The sequence below is a fragment of the Anser brachyrhynchus genome, assembly GCF_964034855.1.
Source record: "Anser brachyrhynchus genome assembly, chromosome: 8".
NCBI lineage: Eukaryota > Metazoa > Chordata > Aves > Anseriformes > Anatidae > Anser > Anser brachyrhynchus.
In genome coordinates this window covers 2,651,530-2,673,729 of record NC_137702.1, presented here as the reverse complement: position 1 = coordinate 2,673,729, position 22,200 = coordinate 2,651,530, and the positions used below count along the sequence as shown (strand labels likewise).

Below are 22,200 nucleotides of genomic sequence, written 5' to 3'. Positions count from 1 at the left end.
GTTTCCACCCTTCTTGCCCAGGAGATCAGAAGCGAGACCTCAGCCGTATCCGCTGGGTGTTCTCCCCTTTGCTCCAAGCCCAGGCACCATAAAACCCTTCTGGCCACCACCTGAGGCCGATCACAAGGACTCAGCTACCGGCTGCCCCCCTCGGGGGGGAGGCAAGGGGGGGCAAAAAGTGGCGAGAGCCGTGACACCGCGGAGCCGTGACAGGAGGTGGCGGCCTGGCCGCCCGGGCCTCCCTCACCACCCCCGGGGGCGGCCTCACAGCGGCGGGCCGGGCTGCGCGGGCCTGACCCGTGCTGAAGGAAGCCGAAAGGGGCCGAAGAGTGCCAGCCCAGCCCGGCTGCGCCTTTAAGGGGCGTGGAGCGGGGCCGTGCCGAGCCGAGCCGTGCCGAGCCCAGCCCGCTCCCCCCGCGGCCGGCCCGGAACTGCCAGCGGCTGCCGGCCATGGTGCGCATCGTGACGGTGAAGACCAAGGCGTACGGCGACCAGAAGCCCGGCACCAGCGGGCTCCGCAAGCGGGTCTCCGTCTTCCAGAGCAATGCCCACTACGCCGAGAACTTCATCCAGAGCGTGCTGGCCACCCTGCCGCCGGCCGAGCGCCAGGAGGCCACGCTGGTGGTGGGGGGGGACGGCCGCTACTACATGCGGGACGCCATCCGGCTCATCGTCCGCATCGCCGCCGCCAACGGGGTACGTGCGGCTCGGGGCCGAGCCCGGGAGGGACGAGGAGGAGGAGGAGGAGGAGGGAGGCTTCCTCTGCCATCCGGCCTCCTCCAGAAAAGCGGAGCTGAGGATGCCGGGGGGCAGCGTCAGGCGCTGGGGGGGAGCCTGCTGCGCCGGCAGAAATCGGGCGCCTCGGTGTCTGTAAAAGCTAAGGGGGCAAAAGCGCGGCTAGGCCACCTGGGGGCAAAAATTTGAGCTCGCTGCTTTTTCTTACGGAATAAGGAAGTCGATGAGTGTCTTTTGGAGCCGTGCAGAAATGTGCCTTCTGTGCCCCGGGGTGGGTGCCCAGGCGTCAGCCCGCGCCCCCTGACAGCACCAGCACACACGGTCGATGCAGCCTTCCCTGGCAGAAAAGCGGCCGGCGCTGGTTTATTTAGCAGCTCTGAGGAGAGTTGGGGCTGAAACGTGCGCTGACAGCACCGTGGGTCCCAGTGACCGAGCAGGCTGGGGGACGTGGGGCTTCAGCCCTGGTTGGTGCGGGTGTCGTGGGACATGATGGCCCGCCAGGGCCTGAGGAGCTCCCCTCCTGCACCTCGCCTCAGCGCCACAGCGAGCAAGGGGCCAAAGGCTGTGGCTGAGCTGGGGACCCCTCAGGAGGGTCTCAAGTCCTGTGCTCATGGCCGTGCAGCGCCCAGGGGTCCGCTCACCAGCGGGCATTTGGCCTGCGGCGTTTTGTCCAAGTTGCTTCCAAGCGCTAGGGCGGAATTGGCTCTGAAGAAAGAGAAATGTTCTGGAAAGGCAAGAGGAAACGGGAGGAGAGAGCAGGTGGGTGAATAAGTGGGTTAAGAGGCAAGACACTGCTATACGAAGTGGGAAGTTTTACTTTAAAAGCTTTTCGTTCTGAATCGTTAATTTATAAAGCAAGGAAACAGCCGTGGCCTGAGACAAAATGTTAGACTTCTTCAAGCAAAAATTAAGTGATATGACAGCTCTGCCAGTCATCTGCTTCATCTGCTTGCAGGGTTCTTTATGCCCTTGTTGTAGCAGAATAGAGACAGTGGTGCGGGCTTTCTGGAGTGCTGGAGGGAGCCATGAAATAAACTCCCCCCTCCCCAGCCACCCTCCAAAATATGAGGAGGACTGGCAGGTCAGAAGTGCTGCAAAATCATAGATTTCAGTATCCTATTTTAAAAAAAAGAGGGGGAAAAAGACCTCAAAGGTTCATTAAAGGAATGAGAAAACTATCCCTCAAATCCTTTAATAACTGAAGAGCAGATATAAATCTGAGTAAGGAACCAGAAGGAGGCACGGTGAAGTGTCCTGCAGAGTGCAGGGATATTGAAAGCTTGATACAATCCTGTGACAATCCAGTGATTCTGTGACAATTGCTGGCTAAGTTTGAATTGCACGGGCTTAAACGAAGTTTGGCAATGCAATACTCGAGTGTGGCAAAACCATCAGGTCCCAAGAAATGAGGTAACTGAAGATAGAAAGTGTCTTTATTCAATGCATAATGCTTGTTTTTAATGAATTTCTATGCATTTGCTTTTGTGTTTTGGAGTGGTTAGGGGATGCTTGCTTCATGGTTTTTCTCTGTAATCGCAAATGCTAGTTCTCTGGTAGGCTCTTACTCAACTGCACCGTGGTAGCTATGAAAATCCTGTTTCTTCGTAATGGATGTGAAGTAACTGGAGGTCACCCACCCTTCAGAGAGAAGGGTGACCTCCTTCGGTTAATGTGTAAGAAAGCGTGCTGCAAACACATGGCAGCGGGTTCCTGGAAACTGTTTTGGCCTGAGCGCTGGGGCCTGCGGGGGTCTCCTGATTCCAGCAGCCAGGTCTCAGAGGAAGGCTCTGTAATCTCATGGTGAGAAATACTAAATAATATAGAGGAAAACTGGACACCCGAAGCACGAGTGCTGTTTTGTCTGTAGGGAAGTGATTATTACAGTGCATGCAAGGGGATCCACTGTATAGGTCCACTGGATACTAAGAACGTGGTAAAACTGAAAAACAAGTAGTAAGGAGTAAAGATATAATAAAGCCAAGTTTGGGCTACAGGCCTCTCTAACATAGCATTTCTGCTTGTTTGATCACCAAGGTATGTCGTACCAGGATGCACTCACCCGTCTAACAGCAGCCAGCCCACCTCCTGTGCCAAAGCAGTGCTGGAGAGCCGTATTTCTGGTCCTAGGGAGTAAGAGGTGAAGGGGTCACTACTTTAAAATCCTCAGCCTTTAAGATCTGGCTGAGTGGTCCTCTCAAAGCCACAGGAGAAACAGGAGTACGGTTCATGATTGTTAGTTTTACAGAGTAAAAGGCGAGGATGCGATAGTGAATTTTAGTTTGGTCTGTATCTGGAATGGTGAATATACACCTAAATACTGGCATTTGAATAGCAACACCTCAATTTGTAGTTCCGTGATTAACAAGTGTTTACCTTATTTACAAGTTTGCCTGTATAAAAGTAAACTGAAATAGTCGTTGTTGGTTTCGCCATTCTCAGCTGGCAGCTGGCGTAGCCTTCCTGCTTTGTTTTGGTCTGTTGTGCCAAGCATCCTTTATTTTTTTTTTTTTTCCCCACATAGTTAGCAAGTCTGACTCCTTAATTAACGAATAAGGTGTAAAAGCTCCAGTCGTCAGCTGTTGGAGTAGAATTGTGGCTGTGCAATAGCTTTAAGTCAGAAGCAGGCACAAATTACAGAGCTGAGGTTACATGCCTAGATCTGATCACGTACCTAGGATCAGGCTGACTCGCTAACGTTGTCACCTGCTATTCAACAAATTTACCGTGCCCCTGGTTCCTTCTCAAATAAAGAGATTTCAAAGTGCTGCAAGGTATCTGCATTAAAGCAAATTGCTTGAAGGTGTTTTGAATGCCAGGCGCTGCTTTGCATGTTAAATGCTAGCCTGGTTTTGTTTTACTGCTGCAGGACAAAACGGTACTTCTGTTAGAAATACTGCTCTCTGCCCCAGAAAGTTTGGTTTCCTGGCTTGGCTGCTATTAAGCTTTTCCCCACCCAATTATCCCAGGGAAACCAAGTGTTTAAATTCTGTTGCGTTGCTCAGCAGCTCGTTATTTGCCAGGGCTCTGTTATAGCTTACTTTGGTAGCTCTGCTCCGTTTTAATTTTGTGCTGTTCCTGATTCTGCGCAACACTGTGAGGTCAGCCTCAGTCCTGTTGCTTTACAGCCCTTCATCCACCTAGCAGCCAGCGACGTTACCCTAAAAAACAGGCTCCGTCAGTCCTCAGGTTCAAATCTTCCCATTTAGTAAAAGCTCCTGGTACTAAAACATCAAATTCAAGTGATGGTGAAGAAATGTGCTCCAAAAAAGCAAACCCTATGAACCAGTCCTGTATGCAGTGATGCTAGATCCTACAGGCCGATAAGAAATCTCAGTTTCTGGTCTCTGTTACGTTGCTGTTTTTCTCAGAAGCAGAAGAGGAAAGTCAGGCCTGGTATCTGAAGTAAGGAGTTAGAGCCCGAGCGTGCAGTCAGCGTTACCGTGCAGGTATGTCCTGGCTCCAGATTGTGGTGGGGTTTAGAAGACAACCATACGTGCAGCAGCTCCCTACAGCTTGGAGACTACTTTTACGCTGGTTTACCTTCTTTTTGCCTCTCACATTCAGTGGTTTATATCAGTTCACAGTTGAAGTTTATTAAGGCAGTGGTGAGGATGTCCAGGTTCGGTGGCTTTTTGGAATTTTATCCTCTACGGTACTGAAACCCCGGCTGAAGGGAAGAACCAGGGTGCTTTGCAGTTAATCTTTGCAAATCCAGCAGCCGGAGTGTTGAAATCCACACTAACAGGGGCTTAACCGTAATCTCCTGGAGCAGTGACTCTAAGCAGACGCCTCAGCTCTGGCTGCGCTGGGAGGCAGCCGTGCAGGGCCTGACGCCTCCTCTTTGTCACGCCGAAGTCCGGGTTAGGTGAGCTGAGCTCAGCAGATGCCTGCAGGCCTCACAGCCAGGCTGAGCTGGTGCAAGACCAGCTCCAGGAAGGCATTGCGGTGGCTCCTTGCCCTCCCATCTCGGAGCTAAGCAGTATTCGTTAATGCTTCAAATGATGAACTCAAAAAAAAAAACTGGAAATAAAACTGGAAACAGTCTCACCGGGAGCGTGGTGCCTGGTGTGGGTACACCCCTGGGGAGGACGCGGGGTGCTTGGGGGAGGCTCCAGCAGGCAGCAGCAGAGAGATCCCGAGGTCGGGCACGTGTGGCCAGCCAGAAAGCACAGGGAGACTCAGCTTAGCCCAGAGCTGGGAAAAACGCTTGCTGTCTGCAGTGATGCTGCAGAGAAGAAGGTAACAAATCGCCCTCTGGTCAGCTGGGGACTGGCCAAGAATTAAAATTGCAGCTGGAGAGGCTTAGGCTAGACACTGGAAAGCGTTTTTGGAAGCTTAATACTAATAGAAAGAGTGCCTTGCCTAGGGGTGGTCATTAAATGTCTGCCCGGGAAAACGTCTAGCAAGAATGGTTTGGGTAGAGCTGGTCCTGCCCAGGGCAGGGGCTGGGTGAGCTTTGCACAGCACTCCCAGCCCTTCCCTACCCCTGTGCTTTACCTGCTCCTTGCCTGCAGGTGAAGCTTTGCCAGCACGGTGTAAGTTTGTGAGAAAAGCTCCGCGTGCATCCCCCTCTCTCTCCCCTCCCATCCGCGCTGTTCCACGCGAAGCCCCCGCGTTGGGATCCAGGGGCAGGGGCGATCTCCCGGCGGGCTGGGGCCAGGATCCCCAGCTGGTGGGCCTGCGGGAGGTAAACCGGCTGCGATCCCTCTCCCGTGCCCCTGTGCCAGGAAGGGCAGCGAACGCCAGGGCAGCCCGCGGTCACGGGCAGGCTCGGGTGTGCGCTGCAGAGCTGACCTTTGGACAGAAACCCTCGCAGTCGTGGCTGTGCGCTCCCCTTCTGGCAAAGGGGGGGGACGTGCCCCTGCTGGCGTGACAAACCTGGAGCCCTTCGTGGGGGCCGCAGCAGCCCTGCAGGTGGTAGCTTCCCCCCTAGCCCTGCAGAGCTTGTTTCCCAGGGGGTCAGGAATCTGCTTTCTGCCCCCACCTGGCTTCTCCCCCGATCCTCACCGGGGTGCACGGTCGGCACAGAGCAGCACGTCTCAGTTCTGGAGTTACCGGCATGTACGTGGGTGCCTGTGTGCGCGCTCAGGCTGTCCGCATGGTGCCAGACACTCTGCCCCTCTCCCTTTCAGCCTCAAAAAAACTACATTTTAATTAATTCTTACGGAAACAAAGAATCTTGCGAGCAGAGCTCGTGCAGTTGCATAACCAACGGGCTCGTGGTTGGTTTATTTTACTTTGCCTCCATTTATCTTGGCAGTGCCAAAAGTCACGCCGGCAGCAGGCTGTGATCAGGCAGAAGGTGCGTGGCTGTGGTCAGCCGCGGGGCCATCGGGGCTGCCGGCCCCTCTGGCGGGATTGCACAAGCAGCAGGGCACAGGTTTGCTGCGGGCAGGAGTTGGGGAAACGCGCTTCGTGCTTTAAAGGAAGGCTGTGAAACAATTGCAAAATACCTGGCTTGGGTTCTGTGTAGTGTTCTCCCCCAACTTGAATGTCACAGCGTAGGATGGGGTGGGAGGAGGAGAGGTGGCCGAGCTCGTGCAGGGAGCGGGGATGGGGCAGGGGCCAGCGATCTCGAGCCAAGGGAGGGGCTGCGTGCTCTACAAGGTTTCACTGAAGTTTAAGGGCTCTCAGAATAGCCTTGTTTGACTTCGGTTAACGATAAAAGGACAACAGTTCATGGCTTCGACTCTGCTCTTGCGTGTCTGAAGTGCAGGACTGTAAACGGGGACCCATGTGAGCAAACAGCCCTGCCTGGGGCAGGCTGGCTGTTCGGAGGGGGAACGTGGGGAGTGAGGCAGCTAGGCAGTGTGGCCGCGAGGGAAAGTTAAGGAAATTGGGGTTGTTTCTTGTAGAAAAGAGAGGATGCTCAAACTCTGTTAGTTAAGGATTTTTTTTTTACCGTGCAAGAAGTTGTCAGGAAGAGGGTTGTGCTCAATTTGTTCTCTTACAGCTTGGGAGGGCTTGAGCCACGGCGAGGAAGACGTGGGCCAGATCGCAGGGACACGCTCCTCGCTGCGAGGCGATTTATGCGTTGGCGCCGCTTACCCGGAGAGGAAGACTTAAAGAACGGGTTACGTGAACTGTCTGAAGGGTGCCCTGGGTGTATTTGATCCTGCCCCAGTTTTGGGGAGGGAGCCGTTAGCCGCTGTGTTCCTTTCTGTCCAAGCAGTGCCTCCCAGGTCACGAAAATGGCCAGAACGTGCACACTTCATCACACAGCCCGGTTCCCAACCCGGTCAGCGCGTGGGCATCTCCTCTAGGGGGTGGCCTCGTGTCCCCGCGTGCCACGGCTTTCCACGGAGCTGGGAAGAAGAAGGGACGGAGCTTGCGTAGGCCTTTCCCTGCCGGGGAGGCTGCTCAGTGGGAGGCTCGTTTTGGGAGCTGGGTTTTGTCCTCTGTGCCACTAGAGGGAAACCTGTGCCTTTGCATGGAAATTTAGGGCGTCGCAGCTGCAGGATAGGGAATAGCAGATGCTGGACTAGCGTGGAGGTATGAAGTGTACACTGACCGTTTCTGGCTGCCTACCCCAGGCATTCTCGCCGTTGGTATAAAATAAAGATGGCCATAACAGCATGTCTTTGCCCCTCGGAAAAATCTGTTGATTTTTGGAGCAATGACAGAGGCAGCGCCTTGGGAAACGGTCCTGTGGAAGCCTTGGTAAACTGTCACAATCCAGCTGTGTACACAACTCCTTTCTCCCCCCCCCCTTTTTAATAATGGGATGAACTGAGTCATTACGAAGTGTACGGTCTCTAGTTTTCCAGTAATATCCATAAAACGCTGCCAGCAGGTCGGACAGGGGACGTTGAGCGTTATTAAAGGGGTTTGGAGGAGACCGTGATTCCAGTCCAGTGTTTGAAGTTACCTTCCCCAAGCTCAGGGAGACGATGCCTCATAAAAGCTTCTTGGCATTTGTGCCTTCTGTGTGTAAGCTGTTCCAAACCCGATAACTTTATCATGCTGTGTTCTGAAGTATTTGATAGTTTTTTTTTTTTTTTGTAATAACTTTTGGCACCTATGCTGCCCAGGGTAGGACCTGTGGGGGTATTCGGTTGAAACCGTGGTTTTCGCGGCTTTGAGCTGTGCTGGGTTTTCCCCTGTTAAGCAAAGGCTGAGCCACTCCTCGCTGTGGACGGCGTCCCCGTATCTGGGAGGGAGCCGTGGGGCACTCAGGTTGTCGCAGCGGGACTCGTGTAAGCGAACCTGTGGGTAACAGATCTGCTGCCTTCCATTTTAAGAGTGACCTTTAGCTCGCCGGACTCCGCAAAACACCTCCGGCCGCGTGCTGCCGTGCCTACTGGAGGCTTTTCCTCCGGGGCCTGTCGCGCCTGCGGAGATTTGCTGGGCTGGCAAAAATGCTGGGGCAGCGCATCGGTGTGTCCGAGCGGGGCGCCGAGCAGCCCGTGCGCTGACGGAGACCCGGGTGGACGGACGGGTGATAGCACAGAGCGGCGAGGAGCCGTGCCTGCAGGGAGCAGAAGGTGGTGAAGGAGGCAAAAGTCGCCTTTTCCTGCCCGTTGGGACAGCGGCGTGGAGCTGCGTGTTCGCCGTGACATTGATCCTCCTCAGCAAGTGCAACGAAACATCTTCAGTTACAGAACCCACGTTCAGCTCGACGTTCAAGGAGCTATTTTTGGGTGCTCAAGAACTTCACTCAGCTTCTGTCCAGTAGGTGTGCCATTGCTGGTGTCAAGATTGAGATATTTTTTAAATTACATAGTTTTTCCTTTGTATTTCATCACAATTTACTTCTTAAATGCACTTATATGAAAAAAGACCATGGAAGACGCTCCTCTGCCTCTGCTGACAATGCCAACGGCTCCTTACAACGACCAGAAGCCAGGAACAAGTGGACTACGGAAGAAGACCTTTTATTTTGAATCCAAGACGAACTATATGCAGAATTTTATCCAGAGTATATTTTTTTCCATAGATCTAAGAGATCGACAAGGAGCTTCTATGGTAGTCGGAGGCGACGGGAGGTACCTGAATAAGTCTGCGGTGGAACTGATAGTCCAAATGGCTGCAGCCAACGGGGTTGGTAACTGTTAAATGACTAAATTCCTAGGGTTGCGTAGCTGATAAATGCAGAAAACCATAACGAATTAGTCACTATGAGTCACTAACTGCTAACGGTTAACTTTTTAACAGAAAATCCAACTGGTAATGCTGAAATTACCGTTTATTCACTTTTAAGTGGTACAGTTGGATAGAAGCATGGGGGAACACACGGAGCAAAGAACATAAATAGTCCACGTTTTCTGTGCGTTCCCGGTTTGTGGTTTGACGTGCCTCCAGCTGTTGGCACTTGTGGACTTCGTAGTATCTCCATCAGGTCGTAAAACCCTGATAACGGTAGGAAGAGGAGTAGGTGGCAGAGCCACGGCTCTCCCTGGGGTGGCAGCTTGGCAAAAGCTCCTTCAGCCTTGCTCTGAGAAGGCAAAACGCAGGCTCTGCTGCTTCTCAGCAGGTGCAGGCTGTGGCCGTGCGGTAAGTACTCGGGGAGCCTCCGAAAACTGAAATGAGAGCAGAAATGAGGGGGAGCCCTTACGGAGATCTCTGGTTGTGCTGGAAGTGGAGCAGGAGACCAGTCTGTGTGCGGCACGGCATGGTTCAAGTGCTGCAAGCCTCTTGGGTCGTGTCTTTGCTTCTTTTTGCTTTTTAAGAAGGGAAGACTCTGCCGTCTGTCCTGGATCTCTTAGCGCAGAGCAAAACTTTGTGCTAAGAGACGTGGCATAGGAATTTGCTTGGCAGAAAAGCTTGTTTGAGCACAACGGGGTAATTTGTAATGAGCAGGCAGATAAGAGGAGAGAATTTTCTTAAATCAACATGTTTTCCAGGCCGGAAAAAAAGAATCCTTTGGCATTGCAAATTAATGTGTTCCACTTAAGTCAGCGTACGGGCCGAGCAGAAGAGCTGGGGAATGTGCACAAAGTGAGAGCCAGGCCTGCTGCTCGGGCTTTTTGACACCAGGACAGATTTCCTGATGGTAAAGATGAGATTAAGCTGATCTTCACCAGATGAGGCTTCTCTCCCGCGTTTCTTTCCGGCGGCGTGGCCCATGTCTGGCTAACATCTAGTTCCACCGTTGGGTTTGATATTTTTCATTGGCTGTTTTTACGTAGTCTGGCTGAAACCTGTGACTTCGTTAAGCAGCGTTGTGCTAACCTCGCCCTGTAGAGCAGAAGGGATGAGTCCAAGGATGTGTTAAAATATAAAAAGGCACGAGGAGGGCATGCCTGTCGTGTCTTGGATGTGCAGAAGCGTCTTTGTCGGCATGTGCCAGGGACAGGTGCTGTCACCTCCGCAAACGCGGCATCAGCAGGATTTCCGAATGGCGCCAAGCACGCTCGCTGTGCTGCTGGAGGGCGATTCACGTCTCCTGCTTTAAATGCTGGTTATTTGGTTAAAGGAAGGGATTTGGGGTTGTTTGTCTGCTTACCTGCATGGACAGGAAGCTCTGTGCTCGGGGGCTGTAACTAGTGCAGGGTGTTGTGGTGCACGGATTGTACGGGAGGGCAGTGGAGCCGTGCCCACCAGCGTCCTCAGCTAGAAAACGTGGGTTTGGTGTGAAAGCACTGAAAACATCAGCCTGTGTTGCTGGAGGGGACCCGCAGGAGTCCTTCACCGGCTGCATGTCTTAGTGGGGCTTTTGGTAACTCCAGGTGGAAGCTCTGGATTGCATGACGGGGCCGTAACCCAACATCGCCTTGGGAATCAGGTTGGGTGAACGGAGCTGTCTGGAGCATCCTGTGGAAGGTGTTTCTGTACCGTTACTTAGCTTTGGCTCATAAGAAACGCCAGAAAACCGAAAAAGATGCTGAGTGTTAGCAGCTCAGCGCGCTGCTAGGCTGAGCAGCCTCTCCCGTGGTTACCCCGAAGGCATCAGCACTGGGCTGCTGGGAAATGACAGCCGAAAACCTCTGACGGCCGAGGAGGGCCCCGAATCGGAGAGCAGCCTGTATGGAAGCGAGTCTCCTTGCTGCATTCAATTGGGGTTTAAAAGTTGCTGTTCCAGGTCTCTGCCCGTGGTGCTGCGGGGCAGGAACCGCCATCATCCTGTGCCGCTGGCTTAGCACCACGCAGGAACCTTCGCTCCAGGCAGGCTGGCTTTTGTTCTCTGGTTTGTCTTGCCTTTGAATGAAATTCCTCCTCTTTCCTCAGTCGTATACAGGGTCTAATCTCCTTGGCTGGTGGGGAGTAGTCTGGTATGTTTTTAAATCTCCGTCACCTCATCTGGGGGCTATGGTAAGGGGTGTGTTCTTCCAGGAGAATATTTATCTTCTGTTTTACTACATGAACTGGATCCTGATTACCTTGTACTGCTTAGCACATCGGTCTGGATTTAATCTCGGTGATATTACCAAATTTATGGGAGGGAGGTGTGTGACCCGCTGCGAGGAAGAGAATTTGCGTCTGGTCCCACGGGAGCGGCGATGATGATCTATTTTGCTCTTGCTTTGGCGTCTCTTAATCCCATTGTGTCTTTTGAAAGCAAAGTTCAAGACCGTAGCCAAAGGGTGTTGGTTTTTTTGTGTTGTTTTGTTTAGATGGCTCTGGAAAGCTCAGCTCTTCAGCGCAGGCTGCCATTCCCAGTTGAGCTGCAATGTTCATAAAGGGGGAAAAAAGGCACAGCAGAACGGGGTGGGCTGCTGACCTTCAAACTATGCAGCAGAGAGCTTCACAGCCTCCCAGGAACACGCTCTTTGCTTCAGCACCCCAGCCGTCAAGGTGCCTCCTTAGGAGGCTTTGCTTTGCCTGTCGCCAGCGTTTGGGGGTCTGGTGCTCTTGCTGTTTTTAGCATTTGGGACTTAAGTCGTTTCTTTTGCCCTTTAATTTTCAGATCGGGCGCTTGGTCATAGGGCAGAACGGCATTCTGTCCACCCCAGCGGTGTCCTGCATCATCAGGAAAATCAAGGCCATTGGCGGCATCATTCTGACGGCCAGCCATAACCCTGGTGGGCCCAACGGAGATTTTGGTATTAAATTCAATACCGCCAATGGAGGTAAGGTTTAGTTCTCTGTTATTTGCTCGCTTTCTACTTGCCAGTTCTTTATTGGTACCGAGGAACCTGATTAAACTGTCTTGACACCACAGAGGTTCAGAGGCCTGAGCACTGGGTTCCCCTAAAAACCAAATCCCAGCATGGTCGAGGTCAGAAGGGACCTCTGGAGGTGACCTGGTCCAACCCCCTGCTCAAGTAGGGCCACCTGGAGCAGGTTGCGTAGGTCCATGCCCAGAGCGATTATCTGCTCCCCTTGCTTCCCAGTATTCCTCTCCTCATGAGGTATCTCAGGTCGTCTACTGTACGTCTGAAGGGCACTTCTGCAATCTGTTTCCTTAACTTCTTCCCTCTCGCTCATTGTATCTCGTAGGTCCTGCTCCTGAAGGTGTCACGGACAAAATTTTCCAAATTAGCAAGAAAATCGAAGAGTACGCGATCTGCCCGGATCTCCAGGTGGACCTGGGCACCATTGGGAAACAGCAGTTTGATTTGGAGAACAAATTTAAGCCCTTTACAGGTAAATGACTGTTCTTCTTGGAAAGTTTCTTTGCAGGTGAAGTTAGTGTAGACCTGCTATGAAAGCACACTCGGTGTTCTGGAAGGACAGATGCAGCCGTTCTCACCTCTCCTTCTCAGCTGCTGGATAATCCAAGCAAAATTGTCTATCCTGGTTGCCGTGGATTTTTATTTTTTTTTTTTTGCTTGCATCTCACCTTGTCTAGATACTTTAATTCTACTGTTGTTTCTGTCCTACCAAAGGTTCCACTGAAGGAGGTAAATCTGATCCACTGAGCTTCACTAACATCCGACTGTTTGGTCTGTAAGGCTCCCGTTAACACGCATGTGGGAAACAAAGACAAATCTGCAGTTAAAGGTCATTTTCCGGATTAAATGTTACGGCGTTAGTGTTTAATCTTTCCAACTGACTTTTTCCAGAGTTTCATGTATAAAAGAACTGTCTGAGAGTTGGAAAGCCGTGACATTTCACGCATGATTTCTGTCAGTTAGCAGTGAAAATAAAAATACATCTAAAAAAAAAAAAAACTTTTTTTTAAAAAAAAGTTACTACAAGTATTTTCACAACCTCCTGATGATCACTCATTGTAAACAAAATTAAATCAAAAGATGCTAAAAATCTGTATTTCTCTCATTCTCCATTTCTGTGTACCAGGATTTTTGTGTAAATAGTTTTTTCTTCGCTTTTTTTTTTTTATTTTTACATGGCCCATTAGTTGCAGAGGTGCAACCTTTTCAGACTCTAAGGTGCACAGTTCGTGCTCGTGTTGGTGGAAGTCTGTTTGTGAATGTTTTTTCCCCTCTAATCCCTCTCTACGCATAACCAGAGTGGAGCAGAGGCCTCTCAAAGGACGTCCGGGGGGCTGGGGCTGTGAATGGAGGCAGTGACCAGCAGAGAGCTGGGAACAATGTTTGCCTTCAGGATTCTGTCGCTCTGTTTGGGCTGTAATCCGATTAGCAGTGGCAGCCTGTAATTAAACGGCTCTTAATATAGGACCATTATCATTGTCTTTATGAAATGATTCTGTGGGGTGTTTAAAGGCTTTATGCCAAGCCCTGGCCCTTTGCGCGGAGGACCGTCAGCGCAGTGCCACGTGGAGCAAAATTGCTTTTCTACGTCAAGTTCAGACGGTCAGAGTTAGTTTCTCTCTTCTTTTTCCAGTGGAAATCGTGGACTCGGTAGAAGCTTACGCAAATATGCTGAGGAACATCTTTGACTTCAATGCGCTGAAGGAGCTGCTTTCGGGGAAGAACCACCTGAAGATTCGCATAGACGCAATGCACGGAGGTACGGGAGGCCGTGGGTCTGCGGGTGCCTCCTGCTGCCCAGGGAAAGCTCGCTCTCACTTCTTTGTTGCTGGTGTTTGAGAGCAGAAAATCCTATTGTACCTGGATAGGTGTCAGGCAGGCGTCCGTTCCGTTTTCCTGTTACACGGGGCTGTCACACCAACACCTTGGGGCGCGAGCCCTTCTTTATCCCGTGCTTGACTCGCTTCCTTCCCACGTTCTGCCCTGACAGTTGTTGGCCCTTACGTGAAGAAGATCCTGTGTGAGGAGCTTGGAGCCCCGGCGAACTCTGCTGTGAACTGCACCCCGCTGGAGGACTTCGGTGGCCACCATCCCGACCCCAACTTGACCTACGCTGCTGACCTGGTGCAGACCATGAAGACGGGAGAGTACGACTTCGGAGCTGCCTTTGACGGAGACGGGGTAAGTGGGCTGCTCTCTGTTCATCTGTTTGCCCTCTAGTCGGTCGTGGGGCAGGACAGGACGTCAGCAGAGGAGGAGAGAGGCAAAGACCTTTTTTTTTTTTTTTCCCTCCTCTCCCTGCTGTAACTGCAGGTGGACGTGAACCACTCACTGCAGTTCACCACCACGGCGGTAGTTGGCTACTGTGTAAATAATGAAGTCCAAACTGTTTTTAAATAGCTTTAAAGGTTATGAAAAATCAGCAGGAAGGTTGAAATACTGTAGAGGTGTTGCTATTTAACCGTTTCCAAACGTCACATTTAGTTCAGTGCAGTCAAAAACCTCCGTGTCGCGGGGTTCGTAGCCTGCGAAGCAGAACGACTTTGCGTTGCAGCCTGTTTGCACAGAGCAGGGACGTGAGCTGTTTCTCTCTTGTCCTCACCAGGACCGCAACATGATCCTCGGGAAGCACGGCTTCTTCGTGAACCCCTCCGACTCCGTTGCCGTCATCGCTGCCAATATTTTCAGCATCCCTTACTTCCAGCAGACCGGAGTCCGCGGCTTTGCCCGGAGCATGCCCACCAGCGGGGCTCTCGATAGGTAGCGCCTGCATCTGCGCGGGGTGGCGGAGGGGAGGGACCGTCCCTTTCCTGTGGTCGGACACGTGCCCGCAGTGGGGAGCGAGTGCGTGGCCGTCCCGCAGGGCAATGCGCTGCTGGGCTGCTGCATTAAATCCTCTTTGGGGACACGGCAGGGTTGGGTTCTGCTCTTTGCTCTCTTGCTTCTCTATAGATAAGCCCAAAAAATGCCCCCCCCCCTCCCCCCTTTTTTAATTTAAATCTGTTAGTGATACTTTCTTTGTTAAATGCTTTGACATCTACAACTGCACATCGCTTTAGAAGAGCTGTGTATTTGTATTTATTCCTTAGTTATGCTTCCCAACCGTCTCCCAAAAGGTAACACCGGGATAAAATAGAGCATTGCTACACAAAGAGCAGTTCTTCATTTTAAAAAACAACAAAAAAAAGGCAGAGGCGTGAGCTGCCTGCAGTGTTACCCCAAAAGAGATGCTGGTAACAACCCGGGCTCCTATTGCAGTTATTTCACATGGGTGCACTAAGAGCCCAGCTGTGGTGTGACGTAGCCTTCTTGCCTTCGAAGGGTGGCCCACGCTACAAAGATTGCTTTGTATGAAACTCCAACTGGCTGGAAGTTCTTTGGAAACTTGATGGATGCAAACAAACTGTCTCTGTGCGGAGAGGAAAGTTTTGGTACTGGTAAGTGGGTGTTCCTGAGCTCAGTAACGAAGGCACTGTTCCTCCTCTTAATTCTTTTGCTGGGTAACTTGGGATTTATCTTTTGTGGGTAGCTGTTAATGCTTCTGAAATAAAACAAAAAAGCTTTCAAGAATCCCTGGTGGAAGCGTACACAATGCTGAGAGTTTTGTCAGGCAAAAGCTAGTTCTCTTTCAGTTAGTTGGGAAGGCATACGTCGATATGCAGGAAGTTTAAGGGCCTCTTTACTAGCCCGATCATTGAGTCTATGGGGATTAAGTGCAGTGTTAAATGTATTTTTCAACTCTTGGTGGCCAGGAAAACCTTCTAAATGTTTTCATTTCTGGAAAGAAATATGGTTTGGAGCATGCAGTTTTATTAGGGGAGGTTTCAGGTCACTATTAAATCTCTGAGCTTAATAGGGCCCTCATTTTCCTGTTCTAAAAACAAGGTATGATTTATAAAGTTTAAATTAACACTTGCCTTTGAACAGTTGAAGCAAGTTATTAGGTTACTGAGAAACAAAGCGAACATCTTAAGGAATTTACTAGGGGTGCGCACGTGACGCACGGCAGTTACTCGTGCAGGGAGGCTGAAGTGAGCGGGTTTCACTCTCAATCAAAATGCGCGGCGTTCCCGGGAGGCCGAGGCATCCCACGGCATCCGCCACGTGGTGGTGGCGTCCCGACGGGGGAAACGGGGCCTGCCCTGCACGAGGGAGGTCAGCACCTGGCGCCTGCACGAAGGCCGTGGTTTATCTGGTCGGGGTTCTCCTCGAGATCCTGTTCGTCCTTCGTCTGAGGACCGCAGGGCAGCCGGGAGGATACGTGAGGTGCAGGGGCTTGGGGGAATCTAGGCTGAATGATTTCAGGCTCAGGCCTTCTGTGTTTTCCTCCCCCCGCCCCGTATTTCAGCAAAACATTTTAGCCTGCTCCTACGTGTCTCACAGAGCAAGAGTGGCCTTGCATCCTAAAATGCCGGGAAGACTTTGGAGTCTTGCCCTGACCGTTTCCAGCATGCATTAAGTTTACTTTATGGACCTTGGCTGCTGAGAGGGCACCATTTTTGGTAAATACAAACAACAAGCAGCACAGGGTTCGCGGAGCTGCTGATAGGAGAGGGTCTCTAGCGAGCAGCTCCCTAAAACTGTTCCCAGTTTCTGTTGCGTGTGCAGTGAGCTCGTAGCTTCTCCCATCCCACAGCAGGTGACTCTGCCTTACAAATAAATGTGACTGGGACCCTTGGCAGCAGGGGCTGGGAGGGAGGTTTGGGGTTTTTGCTGTGCCGCATCGCATCAGAGCCGCTGGGGATCGGAGCAGTTTTGCAAGGAACAGAGTGGGAAAGGGCCCGGGCAGCCCGTGCTGGGCTCCCCGCGCTGCAGAGGGCGTTTGTCCGTCTGGCAAAGACCTTTTAAAGAAGGAAAAGGGACGAGGGAGGCTGGTTGACAGCAAGTTAATGAGGAGTTGTTTGGAGTCTGATGGAGTGTGGGCGCCGAAGGGGAGCGAGGTGAAGGAGCAGCCACACAGACCCGGTAAAAATTGAAACAAACTGCGAGCCGGCGGGACCGGAGTCCGGCAGCAATTAGAGTAATGCGACGTGACAGAATTCCTGCTCGCCTTCTTGGGGATTTTATTCCAGCAGGAAGTTTGATACATCACATGGGACTCTTTGTTTATGTAGCATTCCTCCCCGTCACCTCCGCGCGGCTCTCCCGGCTGCGCGGGACCGTGAGGGTGATTTACCGCCGCGGCCACAATGGTGGCGTTTGTGTCGAGCACCGCGTGGCCCCAGCCCTTCTCCCCGGGCGATCGCCCACCCTGGCAATTCTTGGGAGGGTAAAAGGGCGGCCGGGGTGTGCTCGCCGTGCTCACAGCCGTACCCTGGCTCCTTGGGGTTTCGGTAATGCCCGTTTGGAGGTTTTCCAAAGCCCAAAGGATGAAGCTGAGAAGTTGTGTGTCGGCGGGGCACGGCACCGAACGCGCCGGCCAGGAACAGGGGGGCTGGGTTGGACGTGCTCTGGGCTGCTCTTCGATCCCGTGTGTGATTTAGGTTTTTGGGGCCGGTCTGAGCTGATTTCCCCGTGTGAGCGACGTCTCCCCTCGTGCTGCTGCCTGCTGGCCCCAGTGACGGGTGCAGCCCGACAGGCGGCTGCGCCCTCCGTTGCCGCATAATTTCGGAGTCGTTAGGGTTTGGCTTCCTCAGTGAGGGCTGACATTTTTCTTGGTGCTCGGCCAGCATATGTGCCGGGCAGGGCGTGCTGATTTGGCAGACGGTACGTGACAGCTGCTCGAGGAGGTTGCCGTTAGTCCTTCTTGAGCTTTGCGTTTGCCTTTTTTTTTTTTTGTTGACCTTTTTAGTGTGCGTTCCCTGTTGCTTCCTTGGGAGCAGAATTAAGGGTCTGTGAACAATGAGCGTGTGTGTGCGCGTTAAAAGGGGCCGAACGTTTTATTTGGGCCGTGGCTGCAAGCAGGTGATATCTTGAACCGCTTTAACAATGCAGCGGGGATCCAGCTCGCGAAATGCCTTCCATTTGTGAGGCTGCGCGGCTGCCAGGTTGGTGGAGGAGAGGAGGCAAGGTGGAGCCGGAGCGCGGGCTCTCTCCTGGCAGGAGGTGGGAAACATGTTTCTGCTGCGGATCTCTGCAGGCTCCGACCACATCCGTGAGAAGGACGGGCTCTGGGCTGTCCTGGCCTGGCTCTCCATCCTGGCCACCCGCAAGCAGAGCGTGGAGGACATCATGAAGGATCACTGGCAGAAGTACGGCAGGAACTTCTTCACCAGGTGGGGAAAGCACGGCTGACACCTCACGCGTCCCTCTGTCCTGTGGCCGACCAAGGGCGAGCCGTCACGAGGGGGGCAGAGCCCCACGTGCTGACAGCGCCAGCATTGGCTGCCGCAGCGCTGTTTCCATCCCGTTGCACTTGCTCTGCGTGTCCCCTCGCAGCGGTTTCAAACTCCCTGACTGGTTTCCTGCAGTATGCAACGTATCCGGGCTGATTAAAGCTGGATATTCACCTCAGCCTTTCATCGTGTCCAGCGTAGGATTTGTTATGCTGAATGCAGTCTGCTCAGTATCAAGCTCTGTAAAGGTTGTACATTTTTTGTGTCTGCAGGGTAGCTTTTTTCTCTTAGCGGAGGCTTTCCCTTGCTGTTTGAGCAGCGTGTTTCTTTGGGCTACAAGTTACAAGCTGCTTTGTGGTATCTTCAGTGATGGCTCTGCATCACTGAATGGGCATCCAGCTCCTAGGCTAAATAACACCTGGTTGGGTTTCTGTCCAGTTCCAAACTGCTCCAACTTAAGCTACAGCAGACATGGGAGAGGAAAAGGGAAGGGGGAAGAGCTACGCTGCACGTGAGCAGAAGGGGAGGTACTGTCTGGAGGGAGAGCGTTAGGCAGAAATCTTTCACTTTAGAAGACCTCCGTGAAAATTTTGTCTCAAATTGCCGAGTGAAAGAACTTGCCTTTTCATTTTCTTCCTTTCCTTTTTTTTTTTTTTTCTTCGCACCACAAAGCCAGCATACATCTAAGGCATTGAAACCTGTGGAAAAAATGCCAAAGCCTAGAATAAAAAGGCAGTCTTTTAGCACCAGAGGTATGTCTGCGCAGCAAGCAAAGTGCAGCGGTAGGCAAGTTAGCAAGCCCATGCGTGCTCCGTCAAGCTGGCTGGGCAAATAAAAACCACACAAATCACACTGGCAATCAGAGTACAAAGTCTCGGGTCCTGATTTGTGCTTCAGCACATGCTGGAGCTGCTGCTCTCTGCTGCCTCTCTTACCAGCAGTCGTTAGATCAAAGCTGGCAGCGGTACGTTATCATGTGCTGCAATCACCCCTTCGCTTTGCTGCAGGAGCACAAGCTAGGATGCTCCGGCAAAACTGTGATCGTGAGGAACCTGCCGAGATCCTATCGGTGGAATTAGAATAAATGCTTTGCAGTCAGCATTGGTGGAGTCTGGCCCTCTGTCCTTAACATAGCTAGCACAAGACAGCACAATTTGAGCTTTCATCTCTCCTAATGGTAAATGGGATAGGTTGTAGTGTGTCCCACAGCCTTGTGTTGGAGGATCCGTGCAGCAGTTTATGACTCCTCTATTTTCTTCCCCTCCTTTTCTCTATTAAGAGTAGAAAGCATAACGTGGGGCTGACCGTGGTGTTGTTAAACAAGGGCATCACAAAACGCTGCTAACTCATTACAGACCTTCCTAATCTCTGTTTTCTGGTGACTGGTTGTAGGTACGACTACGAGGAGGTGGATGCAGATGCAGCTAATAAAATGATGAAGGATTTGGAGACCATGATGTTCGACCGCTCCTTTGTGGGGAAGCAGTTGTCGTCTGGTGACAAGGTCTACACGGTTGAGAAAGCCGACAACTTCGAGTACAACGATCCCGTGGATGGAAGCGTCTCCAGGAACCAGGTGGGCACAGCCCCGCCTGGGCTGAACACGACCTCAGTTTTGCCCGTTGCGTCTGCACTTCCCTTGAAGCCAAGCACTGCGTTTGACCCCTGGGAAAGCATCTCCCTTGTGTTTGTCAGCGGGATCCTGGCCTGTGTGAGGGAACTTGCTGCATGAGGCGCAGAGCGGGTCAGGAGGGACGCTTTCGCTCCTCCAGGAGTGAATAGCAGAGGTGCCTTCTGCAGCTCCCCCGGGAGGATGGAGCTCAGGGATGGCGCGGGTCAGGCACGGCCACGCTGGGTGCCATGGGAAGCGCCTCGGGTACCCAAGAGGCGCGTGGCTGAGAGGCCCTTCTCCTCCCCTTCTCTCCTACCAGGGCTTGCGGCTCATCTTCTCCGATGGCTCCCGCATTATCTTCAGGCTGAGCGGTACCGGCAGCGCTGGGGCGACCGTGCGGCTGTACATAGACAGCTACGAGAAAGACGCCCAGAAGATATACGAAGACCCCCAGGTAGGTGTTGCTCTGAGTCACGGCAGCGCTGCTGCCCAGCCTTCCTCGTGCACACAGATCTTGGCCCTAAGCAGGGCAGCACTAAGCGGTGTGGAGGCGCTGGGCGTTTTGGAAGCAAGAGCTTTGGTATCTTTAATCCCAGTGCAAATAGCTTTTAAAAAAGCTCTGTGTGGAACAAGCATTACTTATTCAGAACCCCTCACGGCTTCCTTTGGAGTTGCACGTTAATTTTCCTGTTTATGTTACATCTGTGGCTGGTTCCAGGTGTGGAAGGACACTTGCAGACCTGAACTGACCTTTTAGGTGAAACGTTGCATTGCTAGGAATAAGATGAGCTCATTCCTGTACAGAATTCAGGAAATACTTGTTTAAAACAAATAAATGCGGGTGAGAGGGTGCTGCAGTCACATTTAAGGTGACACTGACTCGTTCTGTACTGAGTTTGGTGCATGTTCTTTACAGCATAATTTAAAAATGCTCTCTAGGAGATACAGGAAGAAAAGAATCCGCATTTTATATTCTGCAGCAAAGAGTCCTTGAATTCTTTCTGCATAACTTATGCTGTTTTTTACAAAGAAGATTTGGGGGGGGGGGAAAGTTCTGGGAGGCAGCAACTAAACCAAGCAGCTTGAGCCATTTGGGCAAGGGGGGGCTCGAAGTATCACACAGTGAGAGCAGCAACCCTGGAGCTGCGTGCAGGCTTTCCCTCCAAGCCTGCATGTCGAACGGTGCCTGCCTCAGCGTGCTGCTCCTCCGCCTGTCCCGCAGCTCCCGTGGAGAACCCAAACCAGCCCTTTGCTGGCAGGGGCCGAGCCTGAGCCGGGGCGTGCGGGGCTGGCGCCAGGGGCAGGGTGGGCACAGCGTGTGCGGGGTGCGTGCGTTGCTCCGCTCCGCGGTTCTGAGCCATCTCTCCCCTCTCTGCAGGTCATGCTGGCACCTCTCATTTCTATTGCACTGAAACTTTCACAGCTTCACGAAAGAACCGGCCGCACCGGCCCGACTGTCATAACATAAAGGCTTGGTCCTGGCACCGCGCTGGAGAGCACGCCGCGTGAGGGAAGGCACCTGTCACCCCTGTGCTGTCAAATCGGTCACCGTAAAAGGAATATTAATTTTATCTCTGTATTTAAGTACGGTATTGAACCGCTACGGATAGACAATAAAAACCAGCCCCTGTAAACAATTTGTGCGCACGTTGCTGTGCTGCTTTCTTGCGTCACACCGCGCTGCTGGCAAGCTGTGTATGGTGCTCATTAGCACAGCCTTTTGGTTTAGCATATGCACTTTTTTTTTTTCTTTGCTTAAACAAAAGGCTCTAGAAATAACAAAGAGACTAAATTCTTCAATAATTCAGGGGTTTTGGTTCTATCTTGGAAACGGTCCTGGAAAAGAAGTGCATTTTACCCTTGTTAATATATTGTATTTAAATTTGATGTCTCTAAATAAGCAACAGCTGTGTATTAAGGTTGAGTATTTTTTACTCGTGTGGGTTTTTTTCCCCTTTCAAAAACCAGTTATGTAAATTGGTCTCTTTGCCACGCTATCTGTATAAAAAAATGTAACAAACCCTCCCCACAGAAATAAGCAATAACAAACATTGCAGGATATTAAAGTGATGTGGGCTACACTTACTGCTCAGTGCTCTTTTATTTCCTTGCATCGTGACAGGCTCCCTTTTGAAGAGCAGAGGACTGTTTTGATGAGCTCTTGTTTGGTTGAACGTGCGTGGTGAGACTCTTGGAATAATCAGATTTGCAGGCATTAACGTGCAGAATCTTATCCAAGGGCACAGAGGGGTCACTTTGGGAACAGTTGTAGCTGTCGGATGCTAACACAGCTGCCTGCCCCTTAGCTGGAGGCCAGCCCCTGCGAGCGAGCTGTGTTCCTACGGGATGGTTGGAAGGGATGGGACGTGCTCCTGCTGCTGCCTTGGAGCCCCTCATCCACGGAGGCGATGCTCTCCAGCAAGGGGGGCTCTGGCAGATACCCTCAGGTAAATCCACAAGACCCTGTTGGTTTATTGTGTTTTTTTTTTTTTTTTTCAAGGCCTTTATGGCTTGAACTGTGTTA

General features: G+C 52.0%; 1 protein-coding gene across 1 annotated transcript; it reads left to right on the top strand.

Annotated features, from left to right (window-relative positions):
• Nucleotides 1-256: 256 nt before the first annotated feature.
• PGM1 (phosphoglucomutase 1) lies at nucleotides 257-21,757 on the top strand. The gene is made up of 11 exons (XM_080603387.1): nucleotides 257-696; nucleotides 11,582-11,744; nucleotides 12,115-12,261; nucleotides 13,423-13,548; nucleotides 13,780-13,970; nucleotides 14,395-14,549; nucleotides 15,111-15,226; nucleotides 17,869-18,004; nucleotides 19,457-19,640; nucleotides 19,996-20,130; nucleotides 21,055-21,757. The coding sequence occupies exons 1-11, from the start codon at nucleotides 451-453 to the stop codon at nucleotides 21,142-21,144; spliced, it is 1,689 nt and encodes a 562-aa protein (XP_080459513.1). The 5' UTR covers nucleotides 257-450; the 3' UTR covers nucleotides 21,145-21,757.
• Nucleotides 21,758-22,200: the final 443 nt, after the last annotated feature.

Coding starts and splice junctions, on each gene's coding strand:
- PGM1 (XM_080603387.1), top strand. CDS start 451: ATGGTGCGCATCGTGACGGTGAAGACCAAGGCGTACGGCGACCAGAAG. Junction 13,549..13,779: donor CATAGACGCAATGCACGGAG/GTACGGGAGGCC, acceptor CTGCCCTGACAG/TTGTTGGCCCTTACGTGAAG. Junction 19,641..19,995: donor GAAGCGTCTCCAGGAACCAG/GTGGGCACAGCC, acceptor CTCTCCTACCAG/GGCTTGCGGCTCATCTTCTC.